The following is a 27,715-nucleotide window of genomic DNA, read 5'->3' on the forward strand; positions in this document are numbered from 1 at the left end:
GCTTGAAACAGTGAAATCAAAATGAAACAAAAAGCTTCAAAACAGCTTTGAAATAAAATGAGGGCACGTGAAACAGCCCGGTGATGGGGGGGTGGGGGAGGGCCAGGGCTGCACTCCGAGTGGCTCTGCCAGCCCCACGGAGCTCAGCCCAGCAGCAGGTGATGGAGTGAAGCCCTGGCTTTCCCGTGCTTCCTGCTGCTGGGCTGAGCTCCATGGGGCTGGTGGAGCCACTTGGAGTGCATCCCTGGCCGTCCCCTGCTACTGGGCTGCACTCTGAGCGGCTCCCCCAGCCCCACAGAGCTGAGCCTGGTGGCAGGAGGTGGGGTAGAGCCACTGGCCAGTGCTGCACTCTGAGTGGCTCTGCCATTGGCTCTCTCCTGCCTCCCACCACCAGGCTGCACTCTGAGAGGCCCTGGCTTTCCAGCGCCTTCTGTCACTGAGCTGAGCTCCGTGGGACTGGTGGAACTGGTCGGAGTGGAGCCCTGGCTCTCACCTGCCACTTTCCACTGGTGGGAACTGGGGAGAGACAGGGCTGTGCTCTGAGTGGCTCCGCCAGCCCCATTGAGCTCAACCCGCCATCTCAGTGCTGCCAGACTCATTCTGTAATCCTTGCAGCAGCAGTCTTCTGTCATTCTGAGCACAGATCTGGGGGTCTGTACCCTGGGAGGATTCCAGCACTGCCCCATAGCACTCTAGGGGATGTGGCCCCCCAGATCTGCATGCAGGATGACAGGAGATTGCTGCTGCTGCCTGGGGCCAGCGGCAGCACCAGTCTTCGCAGCGCGGGTGCGGGTAGCGGGTGCACCCAGCGCTGTTCTGAGGCAGCAGTGGCAGCCTGCTGTCATCCCAAGTGCAGATCCGAGGGCCCACACCCCTTGGAGGTGTCTGGCACATCCCCACAGCCCTCCTGGGGGTGTGGGCCTCCAGATCTCCATGCAGGATGACAGAAGGTTGCTGCTGCCTGCAAGTGAGATGAGTTTTGCTTGTCAGCATCTTGAGGTGCAGTTTCCCAGAAACCCCTGGACCTATCTCCTTGAAATATGTCAGGCTTCATGTCCTCAGAAGGGGCTATCATCCCTGCAATTTTCACCTGAATTGGACAAGAAATGACAAAGTTATTGGCATTTTCGTGATTTCCCATTGTAGCCTATGGGTGAAACATCGAAACAGCATCAAAACAGTTTCGGCAAAACAAAATGGAACAGGGCTTCGAAACAAAACAAAAAACATTGAAACAAAACACTATCCCATTGAAATGGCAAAACAGAAGTTGAAACAAAATAGTGATGTTTTGCACAGCCCTAAGAATTAGTTGGACCTGCTTACAGGGTGCTGATGTGAGTTTCGTTCTTAAGTAGCACTGCCTTTGGGATGTCAAAGTGCCATTTGAGAAGGAGGCAAAGATGTAGTATGTCTTTCTTCCTGCTTCAGGATCTCTGATTCTAAATATTCAGTGTATGAGAGAGAGAGGGAGTATTGTCATATGGTATGGACTGTAAGAATATGTGTACACATCTGTTTAAGTCATCTGAGTTTCAAAAGTGTTAAGCATGCAGCAGCTCTAGCGTTGGCTAAATTAGTTTGTACTACTTGTACCAGGCTTGTCCAACAAATGGCCTGTGGGCCACCATGTGGCCCTCCAAGCTGTTTTCTGAGACCTGAGGTGCTGCACTGGTAAACGAAAATAAACACTGTACTTTCGTTTTGGGGGGGATGATGTGATACCACTTCCTACAAGGTCTTTGAATATGACTCCCTGGCCCACTGGGTGATTAAAAAGTTCATGATCTGGCCTCACATTCAAAAAGGTTGGAGACCCCTGACTTATACATAAGTAAATTGAGATTGTATTTATACTAGATAAGAGTGCTTTTGTTATTCCCTCAAGTTCTGATCAATGAGAGATGACCAAAATTGCTTCATTGTTTATTTTTCAGGATGACTCTTCCAGTCATGAATGTAACCAGCGCATGATTCTTCTTTATGGTGTTGGCAAAGAACGTGATGAGGCAAGGCATCAGCTAAAGAAAATTACCAAAGATATCTTGAAGATCCTGAATAAGAAAAGTACTACTGAAACAGGTGGTAAATGCCTTTGTGTTGCTGTATAAGACTGAGCTTTCCATAGTTTGCCGTACATGATGTGTAGAAGAAGTTCTTGTTAGAGCTATGCAAATCTGTAATGTTATTTGGCTTTCATCCCCTTCACAGTTAATCAGCCAAATACTGATACTATTCCTGCAGCATGAAATGCCTACCGTAGGTCTGCCTTATAACTGCAGCATTACAGTTTTTAGTATTGTATAAATTAAGTTCCTATTGTGAGATGAATAACTTAGCTGTAAAAAAAAATAATTTTGTTCAGGCTAAAACCTGGAATACAAGGTGTCAGCCTGAGAGAGAGAGAAAGATTCATTACCTTTGTAGAAAATTTGTCAGAATACTTTTCAACTCTTGCTACTCATGTTGCGCTTTTTTTTTTTTTTTTGCATTTGAATAAACTTAAAAATAGGACTTCTCTGAAGTTATATGCTGTTATATATCATGAACTGTATTTTTTCAAGCACAATGGAAGACTGGGACAAATTGTCTTACGCTATCTTGAACCAAAATTTTAATTATGAATTTCTTTTGAAGCAGTAATAATGCAAAACTACATGGGCTCCATTAAATATGAAATGACCAAAATAATGTTTTATCTGTTAAGTTGGGGATGAAGGGCAAAAAGCCAGGAAGAACAAACAAGAAGCATTTCCAACTCTAGAGACTGTATTCACAAAACTGCAGCAACTGTCATATTTTGATCAACATCAGGTGACATCTCAGGTACTTGACTTGCATAAAATTGTAGCCATTTAAGCTTCGTTGTTTACAAATTGGGTCAGAAGAAAAATTGTACTAAGAAATCTGTTTGTGTATTAGTAATTTTAAGTTCACTACTCTAAAAGCAAGGAAAATGCTGCTTCATTATCTTCTTCAGCATGTTTGATTTTTTTTTTTAAATGTTAACAAAGCTGTTATGAATGTCATTAATATATGCTGTTCATCTGAAGTATTAGGAAGCTCATTATTTGTACATTTAGACTGACAATTAACTACAATATTTATTGCTTGCTTGAAAAATTAATGCTGCTTTTCCATTCATCTTTTTTTGTACAGGAGGTCACTCAGGTTAGGGGCACTAGTTATCTTTAGTCTTGAAAAATTATGACATCTTTTCTGTGTTTTCATCTAAAAATCTGTATCTGTGTGTGTTTAGATCATCACTTAAATTTTTCTTAGTGTTAAAACTTTTATTATTATTATTTTTACCATCCAAGTTCCTGTATAAAGTTAGAAATCACAGAGTATGCTTAAACTTGCTGGTGGACCTTTCATGGATATTTTTATCTGAAATTGCAAGTTTGTTTCCTTTCACAGTGTGCTAATATGTCAATATAGACTTGCAAAACTTAGTCATCAGAAGAAAAGTTAATTATTACTATGCTGGAATTAATCCTATCTTTAAAAATCGGTTTTAACTATATTTTACTATCAGAACTTGGAATACAAAACATTGTAAAGGGGAAAAAAGGGAAAATCTAATAATTTTGAAAATATTTTAGATTGCATACTTGAGGCAGCATTCCTTTGGATGGTTTTACTATGTCTATTTTAAGATCGATTGCTTTGATTTGTCTTTAGTATTATCCAAACAACTTAACAAAACAAATATGAATTAAAAAAAAATCACAATGCAAAAAATAAAAAACACCAATTTACCCACTCTCTTAAATGTAAATAATACCTTTTTAAATACCGCATAAAATTAAAATTACAAAAAATTATAAAATGAAATTACAGAATTAAAGAAAAAGTTCATAGGAAAGTCATTTAGTTCCTAGGAAAGCCTGTCTTGTTTTCCTCCAATAGAAAACAAAACTAATTAATTACAAATTATACATAATAACAACTTGGGAAGTGAAACTTCGTTATCATATTTTAATTTTTTTGGACACTTCGCAAAAAATAGCAAAAATAACTTACCTACATTGGTAATAGGAATGGTAGTAACTGTTGCAAGTTGTAATTTATATATTTTTTTTTTTTTCCCCACAGATCTCCAGTAACGTTCTGGAACAAATTACTAGTTTTGCCTCCGGAACATCATACCACCTTCCTCTGGCTCACCACATACAACTTATCTTTGATCTTATGGAGCCGGCACTAAATATCAATGGCCTTATTGACTTTGCCATACAGGTAACAAGCAATCGCTTTATGCATATGTAAGTCCGGACAAAGTTACATTATAACTTTTCTGCAAATAGCTCACATTTGACAAATAGTTTTGTGGTTTGCGGAACAGTGTTGAACACAATGGACTACTGTAGAAATAAAATTTCCGTAGCTGTTAGTAATTTTCCATTTTTCTTATAAATATGAAGGTAACAGATTCATTTCTTTAAACAGAAATGTTTAAAATGCAGCAATATTATCACTATTAATAGCTCAAGAGCAATATTTAATATATATCTGGCTAACAGCCTTGGCACAAGGATAGCTATCAGACTGTGAATGGAAAGACCCAGCTGTGCTGCTTCTGTGTATACAAGTGCAAGCCTCAGTTTCCCTATCTACAACCTTCTGTGCCTGATGCATCCTTTTGCAACCCTTTGAAATCTGTGAACCAAAGCAGCTATATAGTACATTTATGGTTTATAACCATACCTTAACTTTTCTCAGTACAATCATATTTAAAATGTAGTTTTAGTTATCAAACTAGCAAATCCAGATCATCTTATTAAATAAAGGTTTTGGTGGGTGCTTTAGTCTGTAGCACTTTGCACCACTGCCTTTAATGCAACCCCAAGTGTTTAGACACAAGAAAGGAATCAGAACTTGTGGTAGATTCCACAACAAGATTTTTGCCAAAAGATGCAACTTTTATCACGAGTTCATATTCTTTTGCCTGTAGACCAATACGGCTACAACCTGGATACTAGACAGAAGAAAGATACTAGATGCATGAAGAAATATTCCGTGGGTTCTTTTAAAAAAATTTTTTTACAGCTTTCTTGCTCTCTCTCTCTCTCTTTTGTGTATAAGGAATTTTAAAATATTTAATAATCATAAAGAGTTTTAAAATGTTATTAATTGGTATTGCAATGTTTTTCCTTACTGATGAATACTGGAAATTCTTTTAAATTTAGAAACACACTTCAATTCTGTTTTTTCTTATATCTTAGTTGTTAAATGAACTGAGTGTTGTGGAAGCAGAATTACTGTTGAAATCATCCAGTCTAGCAGGAAGTTACACAACAGGATTGTGTGTGTGCATTGTTGCTGTTCTGCGCCGTTACCACGCCTGCCTGATCCTTAACCCTGATCAGACCGCACAAGTTTTTGAAGGGTTTGTAACTACTATGTATTCCAGTGATAATCACAGTGTTTATAGTTGAACTAAAAATATTTTAGCATTTGTAATATTTAAATATCTCTCTCAGCTCTGTCAGCTACATTGTATGGAAAAGGTTTAAAGATAATTCGGTTAAACTGGTGCAGAGCCCTGCTTTTGATTTTGAGATTAGATTATTTTGACACTATAAGGCCATGCAGTAGAGTCAAGTGGTAACTGAATAGACCACTTAAGTAGTGCTGTCTGTTATAGTAAGTGCCTGAGGCTGCATTTTGTTAGGTACTACGCAGACTTTTTATAAAACAGCTCACAGTGCAACAAACTGCGACAGGCAGGCGTAGAACACACATTGCTCGAGTGGGACAAAGAAGGATATCATGTAGGTAACTCCAAGTATAAAATCCCAAATGCAGAGAATACCATGCTTTTCTTCCTGAACCATACACTGTCAACAATTATTTTAGGCACAGGAAGAGATGATGTATTCTTCTGGTTACACTGTTAGTGATATTAGAAGAAAACTGAATTCCACTGAAGTGAAGCCCAGTATAGTTGTTAACATATCCTGAGCTTGAGGTAGATAAGCTGTCAATAGTCATTTTGTTTTCCTTTGTAATTGTTAGGCTGGGAGTTGGATGAGGTGATGGTTGTACTTTTTGATCTCCTGTTACCCTGAATTCTCTGTGGGCAGACCCATGTCACTCAAATGGAATGATCTGGGTGTCACGGTCTCTCTCACAGGTAATTCTGCAGGAATGTGCTTGTGTGTGTAAAATCCTGTGAATGTTTCAAATGAAACCCTTCTACCTATTGCTGGTCCATTCTTTATTAATTCTGTGTTTAGTTCCTGGGGACACTTGTTGTTTTAAAGCTAGTAAAATGTTAAAAAAGTTTGGGTTGGAATTAAACACTCTTTTTTCTTTAATTTGTTTTTGCAGATTATGTGGTGTTGTCAAGCATGTTGTTAATCCATCAGAATGTTCTTCCCCTGAAAGATGTATTTTAGCTTACCTCTATGACCTCTATGTATCATGTAGTCACCTGAGAAGCAAATTTGGAGACCTTTTCAGGTTGGTAGGAAAAAGATTTTATAACCTAAATTCAGCTAGGACAAGGACTAACCAGGCTCAGGGGTGAGTTGGTGGCAGCCTATAAGGAAATGCATCATGAACTGGGAGAATGTCTGTTCACCAGGACACCCCAAGGGAAGACGAGGTCTAATGATCACAAAAAGCTGGAAGACCATATTAGACTGGACAGAAGGAAAAAATTCTTTACTGCCTAAGTCTCCAGAGTCTGGAATAGACTTCCCCCAGAAGTGGTGCAAGCACTTACTCTGGATACCTTTAAGAAACACTTGGATGCTTATCTTGCTGGGGTGATCTGGCCCCAGCTGATTTCTTGCCCCTGGGGCAAAGAGCTGGACCTGATGATCTTGTGAGGTCCCTTCCAGCTCTAATGTCTATGGAATCTATTTAATTTATGTAACAAACAAGCAGCCTGCTGCTTTCTGGGTCATGCTAATGAGCAATTAAATTCTACTCATTTACCCCAGAAACTTGAACCTTTTTCTACCTTCTGAGTTGTGTTCTTTTCACCCTGTATTCAGAATCTGTCCCCTGTACTTATTAAGGTGTGGAGCCTAGCCTTACTTTAAGCCATGTGATTATAGACTGGGTCTGGCTTGTGCTCAGGTTTGCCAGTGCTGGGAGCCAAGCCAGGAACATGGTTTAAGTAAGTTGGCATGGGGGCCAGGAGGTAGGGAGTGGAGCCAAGGGCTGGGGTGAACAGCTGAGCTTTCCCAGCCCTGGGGCTATGCTGCAACCATATGAACGTTTGTTAGTTTGGGTTAACCTGTTCCTGATCTAACTTGGATTGCCTGAGAAAGTAAACTAAGTTAGATTGGGACAGCCATTTTTTGCGTTATCTAGCCTCCCCCAAAGTCTGTACAGATTGGCACTTAGGTTGACCTAACTGTAGGTGGCACACCCCCCCAAGTCTTTAGATCTGCATCAGGATTGTGCCTGCTGAAGTGATTTTGGGCTCTGAATGAATAGATGGATCCCAGGGAGGGTATAACGGGTTAGATTGCTCTAGACATACCCTGTTCATATGTTCTCCTTGTAAAGCAACCACTACTGCCGCTGTCCTTGTAAAGCAACCACTACTGCCACAAGATACTGGGCTAGATGGATCATTGGTTTGGCTCAGTATGGCACTTATGCTCTTATGATAGATTCACCTATCTGGAGCTTATCCATAGTATGAGAGAATGGTGTGAGTGAGTGCAAGAGCAAATGTGCAGAGAGTGGGTAATGTTAGTGGGCAATGTTAATGGAAATTTAATTTTTTTTCTGACAACAAAATAACGGTCAAAAAGCATTAGCAGATACAGTTCCAATACTCTGCTATTAAATCTTTTTTAATATAGGAAAAAGAGACATGGGCTAGGGACAGACATTACACATAAACTGGTTTAAGTGATCAGAAACCAGTTTTAATGTGTTACAGAACAGATGTTCAGTGCACATAAACCAGTTCGAAAATGGCTGAAACTAGTTTGAGATAAACCTGGCTGAATGTAGACTTAACTGATTTGGGTCAAACCAGTTTAGACAATGTCTGTCCCAGACCCGTGCTGGTTAAACCAGACTTTCTCAACATTCCAGCCTGTTCTCTGGGCTGGGCAGGGCTCTCTGCTCCACAGCAGGGCTGGCCCCTCCCCTCTGCTCCCTGGCTAGAGCTTGGCAGAGACTTGCAGGTATCTGCCTGGCTTCTCCCTGCTCCCTCTCCCCTCCCCTCCCTACTAAGCAGAGATCACCCTGTCCCCTCTGCCTTACACAGACACCTCTCAGCATTAGCTAGCAGATCACATGCTGGCTACAGTCCCTGCTGTGGCAGACAGGACAAAGGCAGAATCAACAGGTAGCTGGTAATGTCCATCTGTTGTTTTTTTAATGGGCTGCTAAACACTGAGTTAAGGGTGTTTAAACACTGTGTGATCAATTCCCTGCTACGCTGCTCAGAAGTGGGGGAACCCCTCCCTAATCAAAGCATCCTGTCTGATGGGGGTGGGGAGGGCTAGCCATGCCACCTTCAACTCAGTACTGGAAGGGAAGGGAGGGCTGCTCTAGCACTCCCCTGCCCCTCCCCCCCCGGCTTTTAGCCTCAGCCACTGCAGGCATGTGCCTGCATTTCTGGGATGTCTTACAAACTAATTTAGCCTAGCTGGGTTAGACTAACCTGCAAAGATTGAATCAGTTCAGGCTTTTTGAATGTCTGTCCCTAGTCTTGGTATTTGGGTTTGTGAGATTTTACATTGAAAACATTTGGTGCCTTGATTTAAAATCAGTATCTTTCTTGTTAGACCTCACAAGCTGCATTTTTGCCTTTTAAATAATGTTTCATACACATTTACCTGCTGTATAACTAAAAAGTACAATCGCTATTTTTTTCTATTTACCTGTGTCATCTTTACCTTTGGGGTATGCATGTTTCAAGTTTGTACCTCAGAAGGAAAAGAGTCTGTTGCTATTCAAATAGATTTACAAATGTATGGGAACACTGGCCTTTTGCAGCATTGCTTCGTAAATAAATTATATATGTATGAAGCACAGAACTGTTTGCAACCTACAAATTTGTTTTAAATATAAAATAGCAATAAAACTATTTTATTGTGATCTTATAATCATCTTGGAAGATGGCATCCAGTACTATATGAAAATCTTAGTTGAATTTCCAAATAGCACTTTTTTTTTTACTTGAAGCATAGATTCTTCAATTCCGCATGATTAGAAACAGATAATTTTAAAATGCAGGCCCTTAATTGCTGGTAATTATAGAGGAAAAAGAGATGCTCCTTAACTATAACAACATCTGAGATACTGGAAGCATATTTATTTATTCTTGTGAGGCACCTTGCTGCAATGTGTAACAGTTTACTTAGTTAATCTTTCAGCTATTTTCTGCACACACCCCCCTTATTTTCCCTCATTTTACAAATTTAAAAGTGCATTAAAATTCATAGCTTCAGTTGTGCTTAATTCACAGTCTTGCCTTATGTACACTTCAAGGTTTGAGACATGGCTTTTTGTGTAATCCTAAACAGTAAATATGCCCAGGCTTTACTGAGGCAATTGGCTTGCTTTAGTTAATTTTTGCCAAACTTCCTTTTAAAAAAAACAAACCCATTTCTTTCATTTTTTGTGAGTTTTATGTCCACACATTTCCTTATGGGAAATTCACTTTACAAACCTATTCTGCTTGTATGGTTCCCACTATATCAGCCGCTGTCAAGAAGAAAGAATTCTGTTTCAGTCCATGGAACAAGGTAACATTTTTCCAAAGCTCTTAACTTAAGTCCTGTTTTCAAAGGACTTTGAAAGGGATGGGGGAGGAGGCAGAAGAAAGCCACACATGCGGCCCTTCCACTCCAGCCTCCTTTAAGAGGATTTCTGGAGTGCAGCATGTGTTGAAGTCCTTAGAGCCTGCAGAGGCACCTTCTTTTAGCCCAGATCCACCTGCCTTGGTCTTGTTGGAAGCCAGGGACTGGAGGCTCCTTCTCACTGTGAGCATGTCACTGCTTTGGGACTAGGTTCATTGATTCATAGATAGGGGCTGGAAGGGACCTTGTAGATTATCGGGTCCAGTCCCTCTACACTAGTCAGGAAAAGACAACTGTGCCTGCTGAGTCAAGTGACTCCAGCAAGGTGACTGTCCAGTCTCCTTTTGAAGATTTCCAGGATAGGTGACTGCACCACCACTGGAGGGAGTTTATTCCACAGTCTGGACACCTTGACTGAAGGAGTTTTTCCTGGAGTTGAGCCTGAAGTCGCCTTCCAGGAGTTTGTATCCATTGCTCCTGGTCTTCCCCAGGGGTGCCCTGGTGAACAGCTGTTCACTGAGTTCTTGATGTACTCCCCTGATGTAGTGGTAAGCCTCTATCAAGTCCCTTTTCAGCCTTCTGTTCTGTAGGCTGAAGAGGCCCAAGTCCCTCAGCGTCTCCTTGTATGGCTTGTCTTGAAAGTCCACACAGGTGGCTCTTCTTTAGACCCTCTCAAGTTTTTCCACATCCTTGTTGAAGTGCAGCACTCAGAATTGGACACAGTACTCCAGCTGCAGTCTCACCAGTGCAGAGTACAATGGCAGCATCACTTCCTTAGTTTTACATGAGATGCAATGGTTAATGCGTGCCAGTCTCTTGTTTGCCCTGCTGGCCACAGTATTGCACTGCCAGTTCATGTTCATGCGATGGACGATCACTACCCCTAGGTTGCTTTCAGCTGTGGTGCAAGTCAGATTGTCACCAGTGAGTCTGTAGGTTTGTTGGGAATTGTTTGCCCCCAGATGGAGCACCTTACACTTCTGTGTTGAACTGTCTCTGGTTCTGGTCTACCCAACTCTTGATCCTATCCAGGTCCACTTGCATTTGCAAACTATCTTCTGTCATAGCCCCACTCCCCCATAACTTGGTGTCATCTGCAGACTTTGCCAGCGAGCTTTTCACCTCCACATCCAAATCATTGATAAAGATGTTGAAAAGCATTGGTCCAAGCACAGACCCCTGAGGGATACAACTGGCCACCTCTCACCAAGACAGCACAGATCTGTTCATGAGAACTCCCTGGGTCCTGCCATGCAGCCAGTTTTCCATCACCTGAACTGTTGAGCAGTTAAGCCCACAATGTTCCAGTTGTTTGACAAGGATATTGTGGGATACTAGATCAAAAACCTTTTGGAAGTCTAGGTATATAATGCTGACCTTCTCTCCCATGTCCAGGTGATGAGAGACCTGTTCATAGGAGAAGATGAGATTGGTAAGACAAGACCTACCCACATCAAAGCCATGCTGGCTTGCATTCAGAATCTTGTCCTTAATGAGTGTATTGCACATAGATTCTTAAATGAGTTTTTTCAGGATTTTCCCTGGGATGGAGATTAGGCTGATTGGCCTATAGTTGTCCGGGTCCTCCCTCTTCCCTTTCTTGAAGATGGACACAATGTTGGCTGTCTTCCAATCCTCAGAGATCTTCCCTGAGCACCGCAATTTCTGAAAGAGTTTCACCAGGGGTTCCATGATGGCCTCAGCCAGTTCCATCATCACTCGGGTGAAGTCCATCTGGTCCTGCTGACTTATAAATGTCTAGCTTTTCTAGGTGGTTTTGCACCAGCTCAGTATCCACAGTGGGAAGGCTGTCATTCCCACCATGCCCCCTGTGATCCTTATCTCATTTGTCTTTCCCCTTGGTCCAGTGAAATACTGAAGCAAAGTGGGAGTTCAGCTTTTTTCTGAGTGTCCATTACCACCTGTCCCAAAGTGTTAAGCAGAGGCCATATGCTTTCATTTGTTTTCCTCCTCCTCCCTCTATACCTAAAGAAGGGCTTCTTATTGTCCTTGACTCTCTTGGCTAACTTAAACTCACTTGCCGCCTTAGCTTTCCTTCTTACATTCTCGCAATGCGAGGTTACATTCTTGCAGCCTGGGCAGTCTCAAAGGAGTGACATGCTCACAGTGAGAAGCACTACCAACACCTGACTCCCAGCAAGACCAAGGCAGGTGGCTCTGTGCTGAAAGAAGCTGCTTCTGCTAGCTCAGAGAACTCCAACATATGCCGCATTCCAGAAATACTCTTCAAGGGGGCTGGAGAGGAAGCGCTGTGTGTGTGGCTTCCTCCTCCCTCTTCCCTGCTCCCTTCCTGCAGACAGCCCTGGGGGCAGGGTGGGGTTGTATCAGTCCAGCCCCAAATGCATGATAAATAAACCTGAGGAAACCCAAGTTCCCTAAGACTATCTAAAGTAGAGTGCCTTCATCTAATACCTCATTTGATGAGGGTTAGATCTTTTTGCATGATTAGCCACTTTACAGCGCTCTGCTGTCATGAATGTGTATCACAGCATGGCTGTAGAGTGCTTTCAGGAGGCCAGACACAGAAAAAATGTAACTTCTGTATGCTCCCTATTATGTCAGAGGCTTATATAGCAGCAAGCAATTATTTATGCCCATAGGACCAGACTGTCTGTTCTCTTCTTCTAATTCTAAATGCCAGCAATTCAACACAGACCTCAGGTATAGATTCTTATTTCCTCCATAGATAAAGAGGTATTTTCATTTTGGGTCTAGAGAATCCAGAGGTTGTTGACCCTAGGATGGCCTTGTTGTGTATTTGGGTATATTCTCTGCATCACAAGTTCCTTCTGTCTAGACATAAATCTCCAATACTGTTAGCTCCTAAGTTTCTTCATTAACTCTTGATATCAGATGAGAATCATTCTAAAATGATGGATTTATTTGAAAGGATTCTGTATATGTGCATTTGGAGTAGTCAGTGCTGTTTGTTAAATATTATACTAACTGCACTTCATGGCAGAGTTCATGGACAGGCTTTTACTAATGCCTAACCAGAATTCAAGGTTTTGGCATCTGTGCTGGCAGATGGCTTCCAGACCTATTCAGAACTTGAATAGATTAGGGTCTTGACCTGGAAGCTGATAAATAGTTCTTAATTGACATGTGATTAGATAGTACCTGGAATAATGGCTAGATACAGACATTCTAAAAACCCAAGGCAGATTTGATTTAAGTTATGCAGTTTTCTGTAAGTCATGTAGGTTAGATTAGTAGCAAACAGAACACTTATTAGCACTTGCCGGGGAGCAGATCTTAGACTGGGTTCTGCCACTTTTAAACCACACTGTGTGCTGAACTTCTGTTCTGTTACTGGTATAGACAGGTTTTGTGTGCTGAACTTCCATTCTGTTATGGATGTAGACTGGTTTCCAATCACTTCTGTCATAAAAGCGTAATGTCTGTACCTGACCAATGTGATTTCATGATGCCATCTTTCTGAGTTTCCTAGTATGGATCTCATTTGCACCTATAGAAATAATCACAACCAATAACTTATGTGTTACTGTGGTTATTTCTACTTTAGAGATCCCGCACTTGTTCTCATTAATTAGTTTCCCTTCCTCCTGCACTGTTTCATTCAGTGTAGTGTAGAATGGAAAGGGGACCAACAGTCTTCCAGTGTATGTTTATACTATATAATGAATACCTATTTCAGCCATCTTGGAGAATAAAATCATTTTTTGTAACTCCCTCTGTTTTTAACCCTCAGTAGTGCCTGTTCAAAGGTAAAGCAAACCATATACAGCAATGTGCAGCCTTCAAATTCCAACCTGTTATGGGATCCAGAGTTCATGTTGGATTTTATTGAGAATCCCTCTGCTCACAGCATCAACTACTCAATGCTAGGCAAGATCCTGAGTGATAATGCAGCTAATCGCTACAGCTTTGTCTGTAATTCACTTATGAATGTATGCATGGGACATCAAGATGCAGGGAGGTAAGATCATTTGTTTCAGAATTTGAGCTGTAAGTATTCTGGAAATAAGTGTTAGTATGGCATTGGAATTAAGCATCTGGGTTATAATTTGATCCAGCTATGGGTTTTAATATGCATGTAATTGAAGTTCCCTCTCTTTACTTATTCCTGCTTCTTTTCTTCTTATGTACCATATTAGGATAATCTTTGTAATTATTTGTATTGGAAGATGCATTCTTCCTGGGGCTTTTTCAGTGTTGCACTATTTTGTTATTTTAAATTCCCTTCAGCTAAATGGTATCAGGCTGGTTTGTACAAAGTTACAAGGATTAATAATAAATAGTAGCTATGAAGATGGCTTACCATAAATATTGACTTATTTGCATAAGTTGGAAGGGGTGGTTATGCTTTCCTGTTGGTTCCCTGATTTGATACTAGACTGCTGCCATGGCACAATAATCTCTTCCTGAGAGTGTCTGATTTGAGGAGTGGTCAGTACCACACCCTTGGTATGCTATGCAGTTAAGTCATTAACCTATGGAATGCATCACAACAGGTTGAAGTTAAGAATTTAGCCATTTCAAAGGAGAGATTGCGCACTTAAAACGATACAAGGAGAACTAGAATTTTAATAGCTTACATCGAAATAACTAACAACTGGTTCCAAAAGTAAAATCTCTCACTTCAAATTTTAAACCAGTCTCTACCTAATGAATATCAGATGATCTCACTTCTGTTTATTGTGAGGTTTCTTGCATAATCTTCTAAGGCATCTGGTGATGGCAGCTGTCAGAGTCAAAGAATCATAGGTCTGATACAGTAGACCACCACTTACATTAGTTAGTCTCTGGATATCTTCTAAATGGAAGGTGCCTAAGACAGGCGGAGAAAATAGACTGAAGTCCTTAACATATTTGTCTTTCAAGTTGCTGAAAAGAAGACTCTATGAGGAGCAGCTGTGCCCAGCCTCTCTCTGATGAAGTTTCCTTCCAATAGATGGGTTAATGATAAAGCACCCATTGTCTTTCTCTTGGCAACTTTGCTGCCACTCCTTCCTCTTTTTGTTTGCTACGTTTTCCCCCTCCTGTCTTTTTTGCCTGTTCTGTTCTTCATCTCCTTGTCTCTCTTTCCCTTTCCTAGTGTAAAACTGGAATGCAGACTGATATTATTTATGTTAAGAAGCTTCTGTTGCTCTTATTATGCACTAAGCTGCTATGACCTAAATGCTTGTTGCTAAATCGGTATCTCAGTGTTTTTTTTCCTTTTCTCTTCTAGAATTAACGATATAGCAAACCTCTGTGCAGAGCTGACAGCATGCTGCACAATGCTGAGCTCAGAATGGCTGGGGGTTCTGAAAGCTCTTTGTTGCTCTTCAAATCATGTCTGGGGTTTTAACGATCTGCTTTGCAGTGTGGATGTAAGTTCACTATATTTTGAAAGAGAAATACTAGTTAACTCAGGTACTTTGTAGAAGGCCTATGCATAATATCTAAAAACTACATGTTGTTGGGTTAGATTTTAGAATTGTATCTGTCTTTTCAAAGTATCTTTTGAAAGTCCTGCATTTTGCTTCATGTTTTAAGAAATGAAGTAGTGTTTGGGCTGCATGTAGAGACATGTCCTTACTCAAACATATCATTTGTTTGTTTATTTTCCCCCAATTAGAATACTGCAATGGTGTAAATTACTAGAGCTATCTGCTGGAAAGAAAGACTGTAAAATTAGGCACTGTTCAAATGACACAAGTGGTCTCACTTTTAAAATGCATGGCCAAGGGGCTTGTACATGACTTATAATGCTGCTGTTATAGTTCACTGATCCTCACTTGGCTAGTGTAAATTGTCCTAGTTTTATTGAAGTTAATGGGGTTATAACTTACAACAGTTCAGAGTCTGGCTTAATATGGATCCTGGTATTTTGGTCATAAATGTTAAGCTATCTGTATAGACCTTGGACTTCTCTTGCTGTATACTAGAAGCTAGGGAATGAGTGTATGTTATCAATTTCCATTTAAAGATAACTCCAACAATCAGTCCGTTGAATTATTCACGGCAGTTCAACTCCAGAACACTTGGGGATGCATGCTGTGGGTGCCACATGGGCTTCCCAAGATCCCTGTTGTGTGCCTCTCCCTTCTCCACCATCCCCAAACCACTGCTGCTGTGCATGTAATGCAACCCTACAACTCATCTTCTTCTTCTTCTTGTTATGTAGTCAGGGAGCTCACCAAGCCTTCCTACCGTGCTGTCCCGGCCCAGAAACCTCAGTTGCTACTGTTGCCACAGCAGCTGGAGCAACAGGGGCAGTGGTGGCCTCCTCTCTCAGTAACTCCTTGTGGGCCACCAGTTGGACAGCCCTGATATAATTAACTTTAAATAATGGAAGTTTTCCATCAAAAATATTTGGAAAATATATAAAAGAAGGAGTTTGCTTTTTTCTTTATTTTTTTTTTATTTTACCCTTAGGAAAGAGGTCTGGCTTACCAGTGGTTAAGGAACTTGGCCAGTAATTACAACGTTGCATGTGTGTATTATAATGTGAAAGCATTCCACTATTGTTTTTCTTTCAAGGTGAGTGACCTTTCATTCCATGATTCCCTGGCTACTTTCATTGCTATACTAATAGCTCGGCAGTGTTTTTCTCTGGAGGATGTGGTTCAGCATGTTGCGCTTCCTTCTCTTCTTGCAGCGGGTAAGTAAAAATCAATAGAAACATTGAGCACAAACCTTATTTGTGCTGTTTCATTTTTAGAACGTTCTTCTGTGTTTGCAGAACTTTACAGTGCATTCTGGAACTGCTTTCTGATGTGGAGCACTGGCTATAGCATGTGGTAGTGTGCATTTGGAACAGTCTGTTTCCATAAGTATTGAAGTCCTGAGAATCAGCAATTTGGCATTTTGTTAAAGAATATAAACTTCATATCAAGTGCATTCCACTGTTTTATCCTATCATCCAACCTACTGTCTCCTACATGAGCAACACATTCAGATAATTGTGAAATTCTTTCAGTTCTTCCCATCAAAAATCCAACCCTTTTTCCAGCTGTCTCAGCTCAATAAGTTCATCTATGCCTTGGTTACTTGCAGTCTCCATTATATACACTTTCCGTAGGTCTTCCTTGCCTCTGTACCCCCTACCTCTCCCATTAGCAGTCCATTGAATACAACCCTCTTCCTCATCCACATCACAAACTTTTTGGAATTCTTCCACTGACTTTCTCTCCCCTTTGATCTCAGGTCTGTCTTTCTTCTCCTTGTTTTAAATACCCTGTGCCAGCTTCACCTTTCATGTCTTTTTTTCTCATTCATTTGACGGTAGTTCTTTTGTTTTTCCAGCCTTCAAATTATTTTCATTAGTAAAGTACATGCTGCATATTTGCAATCATTTCACTGTCCCTATCCACCAAACCTACATATATTTTTTCCTTCAAAAAACCTGACACAAACATTTTGCAAAGCCTATAAATGATGACTCCATCAAATTAGATGCTCCAGTTGCATTTAAAATATGACCATGCAAGATAAATTTTTCTTCTGGATCTTCCAGTGAATTGTGTGTTTGATTTGTAAGATAGTGTGGTCTTATTTCAGTGTCCTATTTTCCATAGCTTGTGGGGATCCAGATGCTGAACCTGGGGCAAGAATGACTTGTCGACTTCTGCTTCATCTCTTTAGAACACCACAGGTCTACCTGTTTTCACAAGCAACAGGTAAGTTAATAGCTACATGCTGTTTTTACTTCACAAACTGAATTTGGAGACTTCTGCATAGGCTATCTGCTTCAGATCTAAACATTTTTCTTTCCAAGCATGTGTTTAAAAATTGTAGGTGTTAAAAGAAACAGAGGCCAAAGAATGGAATGGTAATGAATAAACCAGTAGTTTTCCTGAATGGAATTCTGTTGTGGAGTATAGCATTCCTGTAGAAAGTAAGCGGTGATTGTCTTTTCACATTTGTTTTACTTTAAATGTGATAATTGATAATTGCATATATGCAAATATTATTACCTATTTATATTTAAACAGGTCAGGAGTATAAGATGATATATCATCTTTCAGTTCATTTGGACAAATAGTTCACAAAGTGGGCTTAAAACTGATTTTTTATGAAGACTGAAAAATTTCACTGCAGATATTATTTGCTGAAACTACTTGCAGGGCAGCTGAGTATTTAATATATATCCCTGTCAATCTAGAATTGTTGGCATGTTCATCTCATGAATTGCAGACATGTTCACAGTAAGTTTAAAAAACATTCAGTTCAAGTATAGTGATTGTGTACTTAAGTGAGGACAAAACTAAAGGAAATTTTTTACTTCCACAGTGCCTTTTTGGCTTTTCTTTCTGAGGAGTAAATCTTCCACTAAAGGATATGTGAAAAGTATCCCATCCTATGTGGTGTTTCCCAAATATGCCAATGAGTTTTCACAAGAATATTCACAGGCCAGTAAAACAAATTACAACAAATGCTTTTAAATCTTAAACATTCGTATCAGCAACTTCCTTTTAAAAATATATGTATGCATTCTGGAAGCAGGAACGATATAATCTAGCCTCTGCTTTCAAACCAAACCAGTCAGAACTGTATAAAATATCATAATTTGAATAGTAGACTTATTACGTGACCATAAGCTACTTTAGATATATATGTGGATGTAATACACTAGGAAATAATTATTTTTATTATATCATGCACATTTTTTAAGTTGGGCAGGCATTTAACATGTAAACATATGCATGGAATCATCATCTTCCTTTTTCCTGACTTTGGGTCTGAACCCTCCTGTCTTTGGAATTTGGAAGACTTGGGCTTACTTCAGGTGTGTTAAATCAGACTAAACTGTGCAACAGGACATTTAATATGCTTTGGTACATTTAATACCTTTTTGAGAAGGTTGAGGAGTGGCAAGTGAAAGAAGAAATGTCAGGAACTTTCACATTCAAAACCAGGAGAGACTCCACTCTCCTTGATAAATTAACTTGATTCAGTTATTTAAGTGTATTGGTTTTGGATGCATACTTAAAGCCATCCTCCAATAGAAGGTTCAGGACCTTATTTTACTAGCATTTTAATTATTATAGGTGGTTTTGAACTTTGTGCACTACCTAGGTCACCGTTCTAATCAGTTGATTCTAACTAATCCCCAGGACATTGTACATGCTTATCCATCTGTTCTAAGTGGCTAAGTTCTTACACAAGATCTTTTCTAGTAAAGAATATGGTTCTCTTGTTTTATATGCACATATTTCTTTCTCCTTCTTTAGGGAAGTCATTCCCAGGCATTCGCTCTTCCTGTGACCGTCACCTCTTAACTGCTGCTCACAACAGCATAGAAGTGGGAGCTGTGTTTGCTGTCCTAAAAGCAATTTTAATGCTTGGTAAGATCATTCAGAGAATCATGCATAGTTTTTTCAATTTAAAATGGGTGAAAAAAAGGGTAGCTTTATTCATGTTCTTGAGAGAGCTTCTGTAGATGGAAAACCCCAACCTCAATTTGAAGCATCTGTTTAAAGAGAAATTTATGTTCTTCCTGTGCCTCTGTGGCACAGATGAATGTCTTCCAATCCACAGGTCAAGAGACTGAAGTTTTCTCTGGTGAGTCAGCCCCCTATACATGTTGCTTGAAGCGGATGTGGATCTTTCACATTCTGACTTTTCCTTTCAGAAAGTCACATTACATTTCAAGCTGATATTAGTCTCTCTCAAAATGTGTAAGATGTTTGTATGAGAAATATCTTGGACTCAACTCCTAAATTTCACGCGTGCCTAGATTTCTGTGTTTTGGATCTCAATCCTAATAACTGCAGAACTTCTGAAAAGTTGTGAAAACCATGAGAGACAAATCTTCAAGAGGAGAGAGCCTGCTAGCTATGTTTGCATCAGACATATGTCCTTTTCCTCATTCTTAAATTGACTTAAGCTGAACTGGAGCCTTTGTGTGCTTTGAGCTGGTTCACTAGAAAGTTTTTTGTAGCTTAAGCTTACCACTGTAATTAAATCATCCTTGCGTGAACACAGCTTCAGGGTCATAAAAGCATAGACTGGTATTACTGTATCCACAGTTACAATGGTGAAAGCTGTACTGATTTAAAAAAGCAAATGAGTCTCTAAATCAGTGGTTGTTAAATGTAGTGGGTCATAATTCCTTTTCAAGTTCATCATACTGTTGTGTTACCCCTATGACTGTCTTATGGATCATAAAAAAAGAAACACTTCGTATCAATCACAACGTAACCTCTCCAACAATCTCAAAGGCATTGTAGAGTTTTTCTTCATCTCTTCTGTCATTTCTTCCATTTATATATTTCTCTTTTCTCTTCAGCTTTTATGTTCCTTCTTTTTGCATATTCTCTAGATACAGTTTGAGGAACACTGATCTAAGTAACAATTTCTCCAGAGTAGATCTAACCTGGGTAGATTAAAAATAAATAAATAAAAAGGTAAACAATTCATTTGCCTATTTTTAAACCCTTATTTCAGATAAATTAATTTTAAAATTGTAACCAGTTAAGAAAAGCATCAAACATACTATATCAGGTGGGGTTCTATTCCAAAATGCAATTTCAGAAATTAAAGAAAACATAAGATTTCTCCATGATGAAAGGCATAGTTGTATCGTGAATTACAGTAAGAGCGTATTTTGGTTGTCACTACACAAGTCCTGATGCAGCGTCTTCAGATGACTTTAGTTTAGCTATTGTCTTTTTTCTTTTTCTAAATTTTCATAATTTGTGTGGCTTGGTTTCTTTTGTATGCTATATCATTCTGAAATGCACATGTCACATTTGTGTATATATGGTATTGGTACACAAGGGACCCAGGTTCAAGCCTATTTGTTGTTGCCTGTATTTTATGTCATACCGTGTGCTTTTAATATCTTTTTTATTGTGCCGTGGTAATCCTGACTGTAGGTTGGTTTATACTGAGCAGATGGTGGGCCCAAGAGCCAGAGTTTAAAGCAGTATTTCTTTTGTGATCTCTGGTAATTGCATGTAATTGTAATCTGTCAAACCATAAGGCCACTGATTTTCATGAGTATATGGCTTGGATGTAGCAGAGTATACACAAAGTAAACATCTCAAGCTTTGAACCCAATGGCTTTTTAACACACTAGTTCCCTTTAATTGTTGTTTCAGGCATATGGAGGGTTGGGTTTGTTTTGTTTTTTTTTTAATCCTGTACTTATTCTTTCCTAGATGCTTGCTTTGTTTTTTCTTTCTTTTAGTCCAGTTCAAGTTTGTTAAAGTTGATCTTTTCTAATAAAAGTTAGTAAAAATATTATTTTTAAAAGATAATAGTTCAAACATGGTTCTGTGATTTGTTATATGTGTAAGAATGTTAGAAATGTATGTGAAGCTGGTGTAAAGAACGATATGCAGAATTAGCCCAGACAATTTCACCATCCTTTCCCCTACATTTTTATATAACTATCTTCACTGACAGCTTACCATCTGATAATCACTAATCAGATCTACAAATAGCACCACTGCAATTTTGTTATCTTGGACAATTGCCCAGTTTATCCACAGAATGGGCTGGTTGATGGCAAAAGTAATACAAACTATGAGCATTTCGTCGAGTGAAATGAACTGTCTAGATAGTGGAACATTTTTCTTAAAATTTCCAAAGTTTGCTGCCTCCTATGTATGATACCAGGCAGACTGACAGCAGCCACTGTCATCTTAAGCACTGCATTGAATGGATCTGTTGTTAATAAATGTAGGTGACCTGGTAAGAAAAATACCAGTAGCAGCCTAGAGGCGTTTCTATATTAGCAATCTTGTTGTTATGCATACTGGAGTTATTGCACAGTTGGAAACAATGGTAGAAGATACTAGGATAAGTATCCTATTAGGCTAAGTACAGACAGTCAAAAAGCTTGAGGCTAAATTAAGTCAGTTTTTGTAGGTTAGTCTAAAATGCAGAGATTAAACTGAGAAACAACTTGATAGACATTCCCTGTTAATTGAGGAAATGCAGCCACATGTCTGCAGTGGCTCAGGCCAGAAGCCAGGGGGTGCTAAGCACGGCTGTCTGACATGTAGCCAGATTAGGCAGTGTGTTCACTTCCTCTTCCTGCTGCCCCTGAGGTCTCTGAGATTTGCAGTCCAGAATTACAGCTGCAGGACTCTACAGGGTTGCTCTCAGGTACCTCTGGGATTTGTAGTCCAGTCACAGTCAGCAGTAAATTTAGCAGGGCAAGACAGCTCTGTACTCGGCAGAAGAGGGATTTAACCCCCCTCCCTGACCCCAGAACCCAATAGGGGTTTGTCATGGGTTGTGGGGGGAGGGGGAGGGGTTAGTCCCTGCCTTTCTCCCCCACCCTCTGACCTTTCTGTGCTAGAGCAGACAGCACAGCCCAGGCCAGGGCTGCAAAATACTGGGATGCTTGGGGACTGTGAGTTAACTTGAACCAGGAAGGGGTCTGGGACAGAATTTTCATAAACCGGTTTGACCCAAATCAGTTAAGTCTGATACTACATTCAACCAGGTTTATCTTAAACCAGTTTTAGCCATTTTGAAACAGGTTTATTTGTATTGAGCTTCTGTTCTGTTACATGTTTAAACCAGTTTCTGATCACTTAGACTGTTTATGTGTAACTTCTGTCCCTAACCCTATAGGCTCGGTACAGACAGTCAAAAAGCTCAAGGCTGAATTAATTCAGGCTTTGCAGGTTAGTCTAAACTGCACAGATTAAATTGAAACAAAAGTGAACATACATTTATCTTTGATTCGGGAAATACAGCCACATGCCTGCAGTGGCTCAGGCTAGAAGCTGGGTGGGGGGAGTAGCGGTAGACCATAGCTTTCTGGCTCTGTGTTCACTTCCACTTCCTGCTGCCCCCAACAGCAGCACTCTGCAGGGTTGCTCATTAATTCCTTTTCCTGCTTCCAGGTGCCTCTCGGATTTGTAGTCCACAGTCACAGCCAGCAGTAAGTTTAAGCAGGGGAAGGGGTGTTTAACCAGACCCCAGCCAGCATTTACCTTGGGGGGTGGACAGTTTCCCCTTCTCCCTCTTGCAGACTGGGCTGCATCCCCAGCCAGGCTTGCCTTCCTCTCCACCTCTTCTTAGCCAGCCTCACTGCTCCAGCTAGGGAGCAGAGAGGCAGTGCCAGCCCTGCTCTCTGGGTCCAGCCTAGCCCTGCCCAGGGCTGCAAAATGCTGGGATGGTTGAGGACTATGATTTAACTTGAACTGGGAAGGGGTTTAGGATGGAAGTTCCATAAACTGGTTTGACCCAACTCAGTTAAGTTTGATACTACATTCAACCAGCTTTATCTTAAATCAATTTTGGCCATTTTGAAACTGGTTTATGTGCACTGAACTTCTGTTTCATTACAGGTTAAACCAGTTTCTGATCACTTAAACCAGTTTATGTATAACTTCTGTTCCTAGGCGTAGTCACAAAATAAAATAGTTCCCTTAAAAAAGGGAAAAAAACATTAAATGGAGGAGACCACGTAAACAAGACACTCTTAACCATGGAAGATGAGACAGAGATGGACATGTTACTGAATGACAATTTAAAATAGAGATAGACTCGGTGAGACTGGTTTATAGCATATTTGTTCATGTGCATTGTAAGTGGGTCAGTTCTATATACTTCTGTTCAATGTTCATTGTTGGTGGTGACATGTGAAGTAGTGAGTCAGTTAAGTTCTGCAAAGAAGTATTCAAAATTCTAGAATCCCACTTAAAATTGTCATAGAGATGCATACCTTTCTCATGGATGATGCACAGCATAGGCAGGTTCTACAAGGGCTTTGAAATTACATCCAGTATTTCCCATAATTAAGAATCTGATCTTTCAAGATGACTTCCTTCATTCAGATTTTCAAATTAGTTCACATTTCTATATAAGTCATTATGAAAATATTTTCTCGGCTTCCTATCTGAAACATCCACATTTTCTCTGTCCCTTTTCCTTCTGACTAAACAGTCAAGTTAATGCAGTTGTGCTGATGATTTGCAGAAAGGATGGGATATTCAATGTTTGCCCTTTCTAACAGGGCTCCCTCAGCATGCATTGCCCTTTTCCATTCCCAGGGAAATAAATCTCTCTTGTCAAGAAGTTCATAGTAAGGTGGGCTAAGGGGACCACAAGTCAAAACTTGTCTCTTGATCTATGGAGAGTTAATAAGTCAGAGTAAGAGAGAAGACTTGGAAAAGGGACACCTAGATTGGTGAGTAACTCAAATTTTCCTTATCTTTACAGCTAAAAGAGTTCCATACACACATGCCTTTTACTGGGGAGGAGTATGTTTTCATTTTATATTTGATCAGTTTGCAAGATACTTTTAAAATAATTTTAAAATACTGTTTTCAAAGAATGTAATTTTCTGGAAGCCATTGTGTCCACTGCTCCTGTACTAGCTTGATTGTACACAGATCTCATTCGTGAATTGTTGCTCAGCTAGGGTATTTCTCCAAATAGTGAATGCTCTAACTAGAAGCATCAAGATTTCTATAAGGTACTCATATTCTACACCTCTGTTTCTGCTGTACAGGTGATGCTGAAATTGGCAGCAGCAGTATCAACTCCTTGAAGAATGAAGACTTCAGTATGAGAGGTTTATTAGATGACCTTGATGATGATGAAATTTGGGGTGCCTCCCACACATTGACATCGTGTGGAAAAGCTATTTCAGTCGAAACTGCTAGTCTAAGTGAATATGCTAGATATGTACTAAGAACTATTTGTCAGCAGGTAATTTGTAAAATTATGCATCTAGCTTTCTTAATAGACCATGTTTCTTTTTGGCAAAAATCTGATGGATGTTGTTGATTAAATGCAAAAGAGTGTTTTGAGGATGTACCAGAGCATTTGAAGGAATTTTCTGTTGTATTCTTTATCTTGGAGCAGAGATGACTTAGAAAGGAAAAAAAAATGTCAGGAGGAATCCTATAGATAGAGGATAAATTCAGCCTGTCATCATTGGTGGATCCCTGCACTCTGGGGAATGGTTTCCCCAAATGAATTTATCACCTAGCCCTTCTGATACTGAAATAATAGACCTTGCCTTGGAAGTTCCAGTGCTGCTCCACAAATTGTGTGGTTGAAGGTGCTTCTAATAAGTGTGGACATCTTTTGGCAGCATCATAAATTATTGAGCTGGTTTTAGAGTTTTTAGGAAATTAATCTTAGAAAAACAGATAATGTCATCCTTTTGAGCATTATAAATTAAAGAAAAAGATGAAACTTTATGTGCATAACTAATTTTCCCTTTATGTCCATTTACATATGGATAATTTTTTGTTTGCCTTGCATTTGTTAAAAAATTAACGTTCTGCTGATTGTTGCATTATGAGGCCAACTGTTTGATTGCTTACAGGAATGGGTGGGAGAACACTGCTTAAAAGAACCTGAGAGGTTATGTACAGACAAAGATCTTATACTTGACCCTGTTCTCTCAAACAAGCAAGCACAAAAACTACTGCAACTTATCTGTTATCCTCATGGGATTAAAGAATGCACAGAGGGTGACAATCCTCAAAGGCAACACATCAAGCGCATACTTCAGGTACTACAATGTAAAACAGTTCCACTTCTGTCATTCCACTTTTCTCCCCCTCTACTCCCCAAGTGATGCAAGGGGTAAAGGAAGAAGTAGAATTAAAAAAATGAGTTCAAGCTATAGAGTTTACAGAAGAGGACAGAGCATGCCCATCCTGTGCTAATGGGCCTTGCCCTTTTTGTTCCTTCTGGGCAAGAAGCTTCGTGGTGGCTAAAAACTTATTTCCCAGACCTGAAGAAGGGCAGTTTTGTACCCAAAGATTCCTGCCTCACCCCCATCCCATTGTCTTCAGGAATATTTCATGTTCCAAGGACTTATTCCACAGCAATACTGTGATAATCTTCAAATGTTCTTCAAATGTTTGCCTGTCCAGCCTACCCAATTAACAATTTGCATATTTTAAAAGCATTACTGCAAACACTTGACACAACCATTTTTCCATTTATTGATTTCACCTAGAACTTAGATCAATGGACTCTCAGGCAGTCTTGGTTGGAACTACAGCTGATGATCAAACAGTGCATGAAAGAGCCTGTGAGTATTTGCTTTTTAAAAATATACTTATATAAATATTTAATTAAATGAAGTATGTACATTTTAACCTAGCTTATGAACAAACATACCATGAATATCCTAGTTTACTTATGTTTTACTGTAGGGTTCTGGGTCTGTGGCTGAAATGAACAGCTTGTTGGATAATATTGCAAAGGCGACAATAGAAGTGTTTCAGCAATCCGCTGATCTAAACAATAACTCTTCTAACTCTGGTATAGGCCTCTTCAATCCAAACTCTGTTGGAAATGCTGACACAAGTAATACAAGACAGAATGGTAAAAAGACATTCTTAAGGTATTTTTCTGTCACCTTTTTAATTACCTTAAGCAATATGATGGTTAATTATGCATAGCATGCATAGGCTTTTTGTGTTTGAACTAGGAACAGTAAGGAAAATTAATTTCCTGAAAGTTCCTGCTATACAGTTTTGCTTAATAAATATTATTGTTATCCCATAATCATAATTTTTAGCCCATGCCATCTATTGCAGAAAATCTATGCCATTAGTGTATCAATTCAGTCTTTAAAATAGCAGATAATGGTGTCAAGCTTAGATGGACTGTTTTCAACTAAATAAGTTTGTTCCGATTTTAGTTCTTCTGAACGTCGAGGAGTATGGTTGGTGGCTCCCCTGATTGCAAAACTACCTACCTCAGTTCAAGGTAGAGTGTTGAAAGCAGCTGGAGAAGAGCTAGAAAAAGGTCAGCATTTGGGATCATCCTCAAAAAAGGAAAGAGACAGACAGAAGCAAAAGAGGTAAGAAGGTTGAAAGTAGAATTGTGCCAGGGAGACTTTTTAGAGTTGTCAGAACTCATTGGTCAGGTCTTCATATTGCAACTCCCCAGACTAGATATGGTTCAGAAGCTGTTTGCATTGTATTTAAGCAAATTCTGAGAAACAGATGTGCAATTTTATTGTTTTAGCTCATCTTCTGTTAGACGTTCAGTATTCTGCTAATTAAATTTTTTAATAATAATGGGATTTAAAATGGATAAATATCCAGTGCACAGAATCAGATCTGCCCTCACTCACCTTGCGCTAGCAGAAAGTACTTACGTCATTATGAATTACTATGAAAATGTTGCATCAGACTGTATCCTGGTAAAGTACCCATGTAGGTGTGACTTTAATTAACTTGCCATTTTTTGCCTAAGAATAACTAATAAACTTATTCCAATATCTGAACTGTTCCCTTTTACTTCCTTGCCGTTAATATAGGAATTACATAAAATACTGTAAATCGTAAGGCTCTTCATTTTCACATAATTAACCACTCCTCTTACGTAGCTGTTCCAGGAAGAAGTTCCCTGTTCTCAAGCTAGTTCCCATTCCAATTCAGCTATAATTTTTTTTGCCTATCTTTAATTGAATAGAGAGATAAATATGTACTGACATCCTTAGCAGTTGGTGTTGATTAATAGAAATGCATCTCAGAACTTTTCCATTTTCCCCAGCTCTTAGTTTAAGTAATTTGCTACCACTTGCCAATCTTCTGTCTTAGTAAAAAGATTCTACTTTGGCTCATCAAACCCACTCTTTGATAACAGAGTCTTTCTTCCCATAAGAGTTCCCTAGTTTGAAAAATATAACCTTCTTCTTTTTCAATAACCATCTTGTCCAAACTCAGGGATTATGAAGTTCCTTCCACGTACAGGCAGAACTAGAAGTATTTAAGAAGAAGCTATAACCCAACAGATTTACCTTTTTTATTTGGATGTTTGATTAAAAACAAGTTTTACTCATGTTAGCTCAGCAGAATCAATGGCACTATGGAAGAGGAATGAACTCCTTTCAATTTTACCTTGTATGCCATTCACATAATCATCAGAAAAATGCTTATCTGGAGAACCTTTCTTACTAGTGAAGGGAAGGGAGGGCATAAGAAGTTGGGTGGGGTGGGGAAGGGATTACAGCTTGGTTT

At 39.7% G+C, this 27,715-nt stretch overlaps 1 protein-coding gene across 3 annotated transcripts in view; it reads left to right on the forward strand.

Annotated features, from left to right (window-relative positions):
- MED12L (mediator complex subunit 12 like) overlaps nucleotides 1–27,715 on the forward strand; it is a 300,171-nt gene that overhangs the window by 214,965 nt on the left and 57,491 nt on the right. Inside the window, exons 16-30 of one of the 3 annotated variants that reach the window (XM_019532585.1) lie at nucleotides 1,938–2,085; nucleotides 2,708–2,826; nucleotides 4,099–4,242; nucleotides 5,229–5,392; nucleotides 6,337–6,468; nucleotides 13,516–13,743; nucleotides 14,998–15,139; nucleotides 16,293–16,413; nucleotides 17,330–17,431; nucleotides 18,986–19,099; nucleotides 24,232–24,431; nucleotides 25,057–25,245; nucleotides 25,699–25,773; nucleotides 25,898–26,088; nucleotides 26,389–26,550. In XM_019532585.1, coding sequence (XP_019388130.1) covers nucleotides 1,938–2,085; nucleotides 2,708–2,826; nucleotides 4,099–4,242; nucleotides 5,229–5,392; nucleotides 6,337–6,468; nucleotides 13,516–13,743; nucleotides 14,998–15,139; nucleotides 16,293–16,413; nucleotides 17,330–17,431; nucleotides 18,986–19,099; nucleotides 24,232–24,431; nucleotides 25,057–25,245; nucleotides 25,699–25,773; nucleotides 25,898–26,088; nucleotides 26,389–26,550 — 2,231 coding nt within the window. The remainder of the gene's footprint in view (nucleotides 1–1,937; nucleotides 2,086–2,707; nucleotides 2,827–4,098; nucleotides 4,243–5,228; nucleotides 5,393–6,336; nucleotides 6,469–13,515; nucleotides 13,744–14,997; nucleotides 15,140–16,292; nucleotides 16,414–17,329; nucleotides 17,432–18,985; nucleotides 19,100–24,231; nucleotides 24,432–25,056; nucleotides 25,246–25,698; nucleotides 25,774–25,897; nucleotides 26,089–26,388; nucleotides 26,551–27,715) is intronic. The other 2 variants (XM_019532586.1, XM_019532587.1) reach the window with 2 other exon arrangements.

Source organism: Crocodylus porosus, unplaced genomic scaffold (assembly GCF_001723895.1).
Source record: "Crocodylus porosus isolate Cpor-Errol unplaced genomic scaffold, CroPor_comp1, whole genome shotgun sequence".
NCBI lineage: Eukaryota > Metazoa > Chordata > Crocodylia > Crocodylidae > Crocodylus > Crocodylus porosus.